The sequence below is a fragment of the Porites lutea genome, chromosome 2 (genome assembly GCF_958299795.1).
Source record: "Porites lutea chromosome 2, jaPorLute2.1, whole genome shotgun sequence".
Classification (NCBI taxonomy): Eukaryota; Metazoa; Cnidaria; class Anthozoa; order Scleractinia; family Poritidae; genus Porites; species Porites lutea.
In genome coordinates, this window is record NC_133202.1 from 6,002,797 (window position 1) to 6,014,794 (window position 11,998).

General features: G+C 40.0%; 1 protein-coding gene across 1 annotated transcript; it reads right to left on the reverse strand.

The window, feature by feature from the left end:
- Positions 1 to 289: 289 nt before the first annotated feature.
- Positions 290 to 11,953, reverse strand: LOC140927523 (alpha-N-acetylglucosaminidase-like). The gene is made up of 7 exons (XM_073377186.1): positions 11,487 to 11,953; positions 9,858 to 10,076; positions 8,516 to 8,780; positions 6,667 to 6,910; positions 4,893 to 5,054; positions 4,181 to 4,565; positions 290 to 2,157 (listed from the first exon to the last, which is right to left on the reverse strand). Exons 1-7 carry the CDS (start codon positions 11,939 to 11,941, stop codon positions 1,608 to 1,610), a joined length of 2,280 nt encoding a protein of 759 aa, XP_073233287.1. The 5' UTR covers positions 11,942 to 11,953; the 3' UTR covers positions 290 to 1,607.
- Positions 11,954 to 11,998: the final 45 nt, after the last annotated feature.

The following is an 11,998-nucleotide window of genomic DNA, read 5'->3' on the forward strand; positions in this document are numbered from 1 at the left end:
GAGTTCACTGTAATGTAAAAGTATTTCGTTTATAAGGGCTCAGCAGTGCCAGACCTTGAGATAAGGGGGGGGGGGGGGGAGGGGGCGGTCATCCAGACACTCAGATAAGGTGGGGGGGGGGCGGTGTCCAAAAAAATTTTTTTCGTCCCTTCGGGCCTCAGTTTGGCTCCCGGGCCCCTCCCTTGGATCCGCCTTTGCTCAGTTTTCTAGACTGTTCTCTCTTTCAGTGCTCAAGATGGCTTTTCGATTAAGGGGCTAATTCGAATCTATAAACCATTAGAGCAGTCTCTTTAAGTTCAAACATAAAAGCATTTAATGCTTAATTATTGATTTTGTAAGAAAGTACAAAGTTTATAAACCTTTGATTAGAAGAAAAAAAACATTGCAACTACCGTGTCACTTGTGCATTTTCAATACATTACAAATACACTCAGTTTTAAAAAATTTCTTACAAAGTTTGCTAACATATATAGATTCCACTACGCTAGTCAATTGAAGAAGTATTTCATTTTTAGTTTTATTTTCTATTCGGCTTTTTTTGAAAAAGCTTTATTACCGATAGACCGTCCCCGCATTCAGAGAACAATGAAACTAACTCGAGACTTGGGAAGACAAAATACAGTGATTAGACCACACAGGTAAACCTCGTTTCATACGAGGGATTTTTAAGGTTCTTTACCTTTTAAATGGGCAAACCGATCGGTTTACAGTTTGGGCAAATGGTAAGCAAAATTCAGGTCTGGTAAATTTCGTCCCGGAATTACGCGTTTACCATTTGTACAAACCAGTTCAATTTGCCGACAAACAGCCGCGAGAACCGGAAACTGGTATGGAACATGCCGATGGGAAACTACCTTTTCAGAACTTCCTTTGCTCCCGAAAATTTTCCGTTCCGGAAATTTTTCACTGGAACAACCTGAAAGTCGTGTTCACTTACTTTCCAACCGGATTTTCCGGAAACTTTTTGAAAAGTATGGCAAACAACTTTAGTAGCACGTTTAACGTTTACGGCAAACGTCAAATTCAATAAAGTTTTCCCTTTAGTTGTCATCTACTTTTAATGATATCTAAAAAAAAAATAAGTAAATTGATGTCGGCTTTATGCAAAAAATTATTTTGGACAGTTATACCTTCTCATCTTCTACTTTGAGGAATAGCAAACTTTAATCTGGCCTTTACCGCTTGCCGTACATCTTTCTATTGTGTACGCTCAATCGGGAGAAATACGGGAAAGGTCTTTGCATACCATAGAATTGTAAAATAACCAAACCGTAACTATAAGCATTTTTATAGATATTTTTCCTAAAAAATACAAAACGTTATTTCAAACAAGAAATTCACGTATTTGGGCGTTTGTATTTAAAGTATGATTGGATACATACCAGTCAAGTCGCTTTCGTGTGAAATCGCCTACTGCTTTGGTTAACTTGTGTGCGTATGACCTTATGCTTAGAAAGTGCATCTCGGAAAGTCCAACTAACGCAGTTCGTTAGATTTAAACACCACTTGCCAAAGAAGTAGGCGAGTTCACACCTGGGTGAATTTTACCGTAATTAGTTCATAAGACTTACGAAAACCAATTTTCAAAGTACGACGAAAATCGCTAACTACGCTGTCGTAGGTCGGTACTTTCCGTGCAGCATTTTGGCAATCGTCACAGTGTCACCAGCGGGTTTGTCAGGATACAATTCATTACCAAGAGTCCACTTAGTTTCCTGGTCAAACAACGCAGCATCAAACTTGTTTTTGTCGAACGGCACTTTTTGCGAAATTGAATCAAGAAGGAAGGAGACAAAAAGGACCCAGCGTTGTTGGTAGTAACTCGAGACAAGCCCTCCCCACATCTTGTTGGCGTAGTCTTCGATATTCGCGTTTGGTCCCCACAAAGTGATCTGAATACGGGCATTGTACTCGTACAACGTTCGCTCCTGTGCGTTAGTTGCCAAGGCCTTTGCAGGGTTAAGCCAGTGGCCACCAAGCAAGAAATACTGGTTTGACGAGAGAATAGCATCCATGTCTGTAAAGATTTCATAGAGCTGTAATGCAGCTGCTTGCACGGCGGACGTGGAGTTATTAATATAACCATCCACCAAGTTATTATAGGGGGTTATGGCCAACAATTGAAGAGACTGTCTCGTTACGTCCACCAAGTCGTACCTTCAAACATGAAACAAGTTAAAACTGATTAATAAGTATTGAAAATTACATCTAACTAACTAAATAAATAAATAACGATTTAGAGGTAGCACATCCACGAAGTGGTTCTTCGTCTATCTGATTCCTGGTCGAATTGGGATTTAGTAATGCTGGTTTTTGAGGAGAGGGCCAGAAAACCTCTCAGAGCAAAGGAGAGAACCAACAAAAAACTCAACCCACATATGGCGTCGACGCCATTTATTTAGGCAAACTGTCAAATACTGGTCTGTGGAATATTTTCAACAAGTCATTTAACTATTTCACCGTTGGTGGCGGGTTGGTTGTTGGCGATTGGACTTCTTGGTAGCGAAATGGTTTGGTGGCGAGATGAGTGGATTCATCGCTCCTTATAACAGTCTGTTGGCCATTTAAGGGTTTGTTGGGGACTGAAACGCAATTTCGTCCAATTACACTTTGAGGCTGTTATTGAGACGTTAACTTTTATTTCATTGGCTGTGAAGAAGTTGCACAAGAAACTGGATCAAAATTCGTCTCCTCAAACAGTCCAATTGCCGGTGTCACAGTGATATGGGCATTCCCGCGTTTTGGGCATCCCCATTCCCAAAACCCTAATGATATATTCATCCCCTGTAGTCCTAACCCTAACCTTAACCCAAATCACTAAGGTAATATGAGAAGGGGATTCCCATATCATTAGGGTTTGGGGAATGGGGATGCCAAAACGCGGGGATGCCCATATCACTGTAACACCCGAGTCACACGGTGGGAAACTGGGTAGGAGGCTGCATATTATGGGATTGACAACACAACACGGTCCACACAGTCAAAAAGAGCACATCAAGCTTTTTTGAATCCCTAAGTTTTGTGTTAATTGGCCCAAAAATTAACAAGATACAGCCACTCATTTACTATCAGAAATGTATGGTTTGCCACTCATTGCCCGGACGTCTATATATTTCTTAGTAAATTATGGAGTTTTTGATTGGCTGGATCTCGTTTCAATATTAGAGACCTTTAGATTCAAGGACGAGAACGACTACGAGTACGAGATTTTACTTGAAGTTTCTTCGCGTCTTACTAAAATATGGACTCCCCTGAAAGCTTCATTTTACCATTTTTCACTAGAAAAGTTAGCACTGTTACTTTTAGTGAAGGAGGCTACACCCTCTCCCGATCGCAAAATGATAAAACTTCTAACATTTGATAACTTGTGCTCCCTACTTCGACATTCTCGCTAAAACTCGTAGTAGATTGACAACGGCTACCACGTTTTCCCGCCAAAATGACGCTGGTTCACGCGCAAGCTTTACTTAGTATTGAGAAAATCTCGTACTCGTAGTCGTACTCGTCTTAGAATCTAAAGGTCTCTATTGGCCTGATAAAAAAACCAACTTTTTGTATAGCTCGGTGTGCTCTTTCTGACTGATAGGAATGTGCTGATAACCCCATAATACTCGGATTCGTACCCAGTCCCTGCAATATAAAATCTGGCAACGGTGCGTGAAATTAGTGAGTTTTAGCATAGACGACACGACGGCAGCGAAAACGTCACTTTTAAAATGAATTCGCGTATTTCAATTCACTGAAGATATCAAATGTAGGCGAATTTCCCTGGAGTTAACTTCTTGGAGGCCGCACTCAAGTTTAGAAAGAGAAAGCAAAATTCGTCGTCCCTTGTTTAACTCCTCTATAAAACGTAAAATGAGGCATTTTCACGTCGTAGTTGTGGAATGACGGCAAAGAAATGTACCAAAAAGCGTGATGTACATGTAAAGTCGTTGTTTTGCTCAATAAACCTACGGCTTTCTTGACGTTCTCCTTGCCGTCGCCGTCGTCGTTCCTAAAGCTGCCAGAAACACAAAGCCAGTCAAAGACAGCACAACCATAAAATGGTCTATCCATGCAATCAAGATCTGTCCAAGCAATCACTGCTAGTTTACAGGTATGATTTGAAATTGCATGGAAAAAGTAAATGTGTAAAAATTGCCGCAAAAATCACATTTAAAATCGTCAGAGTAATTACCTAAAAGGGTCCACCATTTCAAAAGTGTCAGCCGCCATAACCAGGGCATCCCAGGCTTCCCACACATCCTCCGGCTCGTACCACTCCGTAAATTTTAAAGTAAGCGATGGTTTGTTGACTATAACTGAATGAGTGTGACCACGCCCAAAAGTAGCACTGTACACACTTCTACCCAACAGCTTCCATGCCTGCTGTGTATACTCATTCACCCCTCCGTACCTCCTCTGAGAGTAAGCCTCTAACCACTGTGAAACGTTAACGGTCTCGGATCTCCATCCCATCTCATTCATTAACAAATAAACAACATCGTTCTGTTCAATTCCTTCCGGTGTGATGCCAGTACCTATCATGGTGGAGCCTTTAGCGCTAGTGGCATTGATGGGCCCTACAAACAGCAAGGGAAGAATGGTACGGTAACTATAAATTCTTTTATTATTCATTCAAAATATCACTCTGTTTTTGATCGGCTCATATCCACATGCCCAGGCTTATTCTTCAACACCAGCTAATGTTGACCAAATTTGGAAGACGTTTGCGATATCAGGTAAAATAACGTCAATCAAGTCCAGGCTATTGCCAGAAAAAAGGGACGGCCACTGAAAAGCCCTGGGAACGAGATTGTATCAACTCAACTGTTTTGGTAGAGTTGGAGGAAATGGCAAATTAAGAAGAAACAGTATTTATAGATTCAAAGCCATAAAACTATTAATACCTGTAGCGATACTACTGAGCTCTCCATATAGACCTATGTTCCCTCCAAAGTTATGAAGCATACACCAAATGAATGGCTGACCATAAAACGACTCTGTTCTCTGCCAAACTGGACTTGCCTCTGCATACAGATCTAAGACGATCATCTTGCCTTGAGGTACCCCTTCGGTCAAAAGAAAATAACATAAAAGATAAATAGCTTTCCTCGGAGTCCTCATAAAGTGTGATAAATGAAAGCACTAGACAAAATAATATCAAATGCACTGTTATATGGAGCCTGAATGTTTACAATACTCTAAGAAGGCTTTTAATAGAGGCAGGCCATTCCTTAGCCTATCACTACCACTCTCATGAATGACAATAGCTGCAACCTAGAGGCATCCTACATGAGCCCCACATGGGCCCCGAGCATCTGTCTCACTGACTTGCTGTGGAAACGGGAAGAAAAAAGGAGGGGAAGAACAAAGTTAATCCAACCAACAACTGTTTAGCTCAGTTGATTGGGTGAGCAGTAGGAAAAGGTTTCATTCCTGGCTTGATCAACCCTAAGGGTCTTAAAATGACTAAGAAAAATTTGCTATCCACAAGTCACTTCTGCATATGGTTAGACCTTCTTAGATAAGGACTAAACTGTAGGATCTGTTTCACAGTATTTCCGCTGATCTGACTCTTGTTGAATGTAAATTAAATGCCCACTAAGGGTATAATCTCTTGCAGTGACTACCACAAGTGTCTACCTCCAGGCAGCACTTTAGCTGGTGCTAAGCTCTGTTGTGTTGGCTTTCAGCATGCCCCAACATGGTTGAAGTGTTAGAAATCTAAATCAACGACATTTAAATGACCCCAACCACCCACCCAGCCCCTGGTGTGCACATGCAGAACTCACATGTACCTTATTACTTGAAATTAATTTCGTGAATTTTTGCGATTTGAAATGAAAGTGATGCAAACAAAAACTGTTGCGAACATAATGTGATGCGAAAATTTAGCCACTCACATTGATTGTGTGAACAATATAATGTTAAAAATGTTTACTAATTAAAATAACTTGTAAAGAGGACAATAGTAAATTGACTGTAAATAATTAATGTACATGTACAAGCATGAACTTCTTGGGGACATTGTAAGAACTTCTTTGCTATTAATGTCACTAATGTCATATAAGCCAGCCAGTGCATCAACTTTTAGTTTTGACGTAACAAATGCAAACGATGACGTTTTATTGGACCAAATAAAATGTTTAACCCATTCGCCCCTGAACCGCCCATAATCGCCTGTGCGGATCCACGTCCTTTCTACCCTTTGTGCCCAGCAAGAGAAAAAAAAAATGAGGCAAGAAAAGCGAAAAAAGAGGGGAGGAGAGAAAGCGAAAAGAAAAAGTCAAGACTGCTGTGTCACTTTTAAACCCAAAAACTATCTCAAAATTTTGCTTTCTGTGCATGCCCGAACTTCGCAAGCTGATATTTTGCATCTGGATCAGAAGGCCGTGAAGTGTACGACCTGTAAACCGGTTTGTGATAAGTTTTAGCTCTTTATAGCTGGACAGTGACCAGAAAACCACTCGAGTACCTTCAAAACGCGTTTTTCGGCAAAATCTCCAGGAGCCAATGGGTTAATTAAATAATACTGTGAATGCTCAAAATGCGGAATTAAAGTGCCTCTCAATCCAAAATTTTTGCAAAATTGCATTAAGTGTTGTGACATATGCAAACCATCAAATCATGAAATTATCCTATCGCTGTAATAAGGTACAGTGCAGCCTGCTTACATTATACCTTGTAGTAATGCCTTGACTTGTGGTGGCTGCCAAAACGCAGTATCCAGGAATAACCATCCCTGCATGAGCCAAACAGCATCTGGGTCCCCGGCCAAGATCCCTTCATACACAGCTCTACTGGCATTGGACAGGTACGCTGGATCACTTGACCGTGGGGTCATCTCATTGAAAGTATCAGTGTTGTAGATATGATTAGTTCCAAATTCAGAGATCAGTTCCTTAATAAATGCTCCACCAATTTGCTGCAAGTAGCAGTAACAAAGTAATATCAACACACATCAGGGGCACCCAACGAGAATATACTTCAAAACCACTTAAACATAGCATTGTTAAACGTGTTTTAGTATTTGAAAAGTGGATATGGGCATATTTTTATCCCCTATAAATTTTTCATCTGTTCGGATTTCCTAGCTGAAAGTCTAGTGATCCGAAAATTATAGGAATCAAACTTACGTGTTCGAAAATTTCAGCCAGAAAAAAGGCTTCCGAAAATTTTAGGTGACCTTTTAGGGTAAAAATCTGTTGAAAATGGGCAATTTTACCATTTTTTAGATGTTCGAAAATCCTAGGAGAGGCAGGCAAGCAATAAATTTTACAACAAATGTTCTGAAAATTCTCGATCTCAAATCGTCTTCCAAACAGATATTTTTCCTAAAATTGTCGTTGGGTGCCCCTGACACATTTTCTCCACACTGTTCTGAAAACACTGTTACTACTAAGAAGATTTCTTTGGTGATCTCTTCGACCTTTTACTCTCATGATCTTAATGTCTAAAAAGGAGAGATTTAAAAGAGAAAATTAGATGCAGGTTATTAGCCATTATTATTCATTCAAAATATTTCCCCAATTCTGATTGGCTAAAAGCACACACATAATTCACCACACCCAGTTACTGATGACCAAATTTGAAAGAATTTTGTGTTTAATGAGGAAATGACATCAAAAATGCAGCCTTTTACAAGACCTGGGGGCGAAATTGAGTTGTTTTCGTTGTAACAAGTAAAATGGCGGACACTTCCTTCGTTTTAAGAGTAAGAACTACAGCTGGAGCTAGGCAAAATAATGGCTAAAAACATCGCAAAAACAGCAAGATGACAACTCGGAGGGCAATATCTGCTATTCGGAGACTATTTGCGGAGCTGGACAAACCTAAATGTAAACTATCGAAGATAAACTTAACATCAATGCAGGTAAGCTTGTTTTAGCTATGTTTTTAAACTACGAATTATTTTGAATGAACTATAAAGCAATGATTGAATTCGGCTTTCGCAGCATGATCATATGAAGAATTATGGAGATCTTGGAGGGTAATATGTAACATGTAAAGGGAAGCTACAGGCGTACCTTGAAAGAAGGTTCAGTAGGATTTAAGGAATATGTGTAAAGGTATGTGCTATTGAATTGAATTGGTTCTGACTTGTAAGCCTTATAACATTAGTTTTTGGATAAAATCTTAACAAACCATCAGGAACATGTCCACCAAAAGCTGGTACCACAGGCATCACGCGAAACAATTGCATCCAATCTAAGATTTTAAGCTGCAAAACCAACTGATTTGAATGCCAAAAAGTTGATGCAGGACTTTACCAGCCTCTGGATGGCTTTTTGAAACTGCAATTTTTTGTACCTGGATTTGTAGACAGGTTGTTAAATCACTATAAAGCACAATTTCAAAAAGATGCACTGTTTCAATGAGCAGACTCACTGGTTTTGTGTGGATGGAAAGCCGGTTTGTGTAAAAAAAAATTGTGGATTAAAAAGTATCCAGATTCTTGAAGACAGGGCCCAATAATACCGATTCATGACCTGTGAGAAAAGCCAAAAAATGTGTTTTCAAGTTAACTCACCTGAAAAAGTGAATCACTTGGATCTAAAAGGTATGTGCAACAGTATGTACTGTTGAAATGACCCCAGTCACCAAGTCGACTAACATTAGCATTTGGATAGACTCTCAAAAGACCATTTGGAACATGCCCAGCAAAAGCTGGTAACACAGGAGTCATGCCAAACTCTCGCATCCGGTCCAAGATTTTATGCTGCAAAGCCAACTGATTTGAATGCCAAGAAGATGAAAGAGGACCTCCCCAGCCTCTAATATTACCCATCCGTGACCTGAAACAAAAGTTATTTATAGAATAGTAATTATTATTCTTTATTGTTCTTATTCAAGAAGAGAGGAATCTTGCAAATTTTTACGATAAAAACATTTTTTTACTTTAGGCAGTGTACAGAAGGTTAAATTAGAAGAAATCTCTACGGGTATAGATATTTTTCCAAAACAAAATAATTTACCAACCATACTATGATAAACCACTATGATTGACTCGGCAATGGTCAGAGAATAAAACCAAAATGAACTTCAGTGACAATCCCGTTGAAATGGACATCCATATTGCTCCCTGCCATTCTTCATCTACCTTCTTTGTTGACTCTCTATTTAAGGCATACACCCTTCTAAATCAGTGTCTGGAAATCCCAAATGGTAAAAAGGGGTTTTCCTTAAGTAATCCAAATTTGACTGATAAATCAGGAAAATTCAGCAGTGTGTACCATGCATAATCTCTAAGAGAGGAGTTTGGAGCCAAGCAATTGGAGGATTGGTACTGAAACAGCATGCAAAGAAAGTCATGTCTGGCAATAACCTGGGGCTAGTGGATTTTGCAATAATTTACATTATTGGGCTAGTTTATTCTGTTCTTAACTTGCCCAAAGGGCAAGTGAAGTTTTTTGGGACATTCAAATGACAGAAGAACTGTAATTAATGCTGCTCATCAAACATTTTTTTAGGCTACTTAAAAGACTCTTGGGCTAGTTCATACTAGCAACAACTTGTCCAAATGGCAAGCCGCAAAATCAACTTTCTTTGCACCCTGTGAAACTATTACAAACGATCATCAACATAAGAAACAGTAAACATCTTCAATACCAGGAATGATTGTTGACTATTGTAGAAAATCTGGGACAAGTCCAGGAAAATAGAAACACGTCCAATTATTGTTCCAGTTAGTCACTGGCCATCCCATATGATTGAGGATGTCTGGAATTTTGTATTGTCATTGGTAAAATCTGAGATGGTTGGAAAAAGATTATCTGGGATTTTTCCTTGAAATATGAAAACCTGAGTGCCAGTCCCACTCCCATTGCCAGTCCTTCTTAGGAAGAGTTGACTCTAAATGTTTCTAAACATACCACGCAAGAAAAGCTGGTCCCCCAAAATGATGATCAAGCTCTTGTTGTGTAAGATTCATCCTCAGGTAAACTCTTTGCCATATTGCCTCCTGTCCATTAAATGCCAGGGGTAAATTAATGCCATTTATAGCCATCCAGTCAATCTCACGTTCCCAACGTGTCCAGTTCCACCACGCAAAAGAGTAGCTTACTGTGCACACATTCTGGTAATAGCGGAACCTACCAGGAAGGAAGTGTGATTATAGCAAGTAGAGTAAAACAAATATTCAACTTTTTAATTCAGTCAATGTGGATATACACAGGCAACCAACTTATCAGAACTTTAAACAAATAATAGTTATCTTGTATTCTTCCAAAAAGTGAAAATAGGGCAGATAGGGCCCTCTTTTAAAAGGCCTATCAGTACATAGGGACATGTTGCAGACCTCTTTTTCCAGAATATAGTATATAATGCTAGGTCATTGGGTCCTAAGCAGGATCTTTAATTCTAGAAAATAAAAAATAAAGCATGTAGTTTGTCAGCACCCAAAATTGGGAAAACTACCCACCCACTGCCCCTGGGGACCATTACATGTACATTCCAGTCTCCCAATACGATGAGAATTTCTGAAGGGGTCACCTCTGAGAAACGACCAAGGTCTCTTACTCATTTTTGTGGGACAAGAAGCCCCAGTCATCTCTTTCACTGTACCTTCCTTGAAAAACCTTGGAGCAACTTCAGAATACTTAGCCACTTTGACAATATCAATCAACTGCTCCCATGGTACCACAGTGATTAAGTAAACAGGCTTTCAGTTCACCCTCCTGCAGTCTTGTTGTCTTATAGTCAACAAAACTACTTAACGCAAGTATTTGAATGACTGCTCCCACGTGCGGTCTAGTCCCTCAGTCCTGTTGATGATGAATCACGTGGCTTCAAGAACGAAGATCCAAACACATAGAATTATGAATTACGATCTTTGAAGGCTTAAAGAATGACCTGGGGGGGGGGGGGGGGGGTACTCCCTTATATAAGCTATATAGGTATGTGCCGATCCATCAGGTAGAGTTTTTGCTCCGTTTTGGTCTGAAAACGGGTATACACTTTGCCCATTTTGGTCTGGAATCGGGCATGGTGTTTGAAGGAACTACTGTACTATTGTATGAACGTCTTTATCATTTCAACTCCAAATGATTAAGAAAGAAAGAAAAATATGCGAATTTGAAATGGATTTGAAGAACTTCTTTGCTTGCGCTTTAATCTAAGTAATGATGACATAATTTCTGCCTAAAGGCCAGGTCTGAAAATGGGCATGGAATTTAAAGGTCTGGTCTGAAAATGGGTGTGGAAAGTTACAATTTTTGGTCTGAAATCAGGTCACGATTTGGAGAACCGGGCAGCACACCTCCACCAAGAATTCCCAGGAGTACCCCCCCCCCCCGGGAAGAATGATAAAGGATACATTCACAGTCTGACTTTTTTTGCATAATTTTGTTATGTTAAAAAATATAATTTGACGACTGCAAAACTGCAAGCAGAAGCATCTTTTACAGATGTATATGAAGTGGCCAGGTATTCTGAAGTTTAGCCACAGACTCTCCTTTGGGAGATACACAACGTAGAAGACTCAATGTTTCTTGACAGAATACCTGTTTGGACTGGTTACTTTCACAGGACTTCTCACAACTGGAAACGGTTCCGGTATCTTAAGCTGATCACCGCTCCAAGACACATGCCCAAAACATCTGTACTTGAGAAAATGTCCAAATCCTAGCGCCGCTGCAACCCCACTCGTACTCGTAATGACGAGTTTTTCATCTTCTTCATTGGTAAAGTATTCAAACGTATCCAGATCTTGCTGAAATCCAGAGCTGGCATTTACTATTATGGTGAATTTAGAGGCGTAGCTCGGACCAATTAATCTTGTTATGAGGTCTATGACAGCTTGTTCTTGCACGGCTGCCGGAGTTTTTGTCTTGATGTGAGAAAATTGCTTAAATCTAGAGCTGTCAACGTTAACTCCGCTGATAAAAGGAGTCAAAACAGCACCAATTACAAGCAAAAAGCAGGCGGTTCGAAAAGACATCTTTTTGCTGTCCCCCATTCCGATGCTGGATTCCCCCTCTCATCACGTGAGTTGAGACTGGTCTAGGCTTAGGGC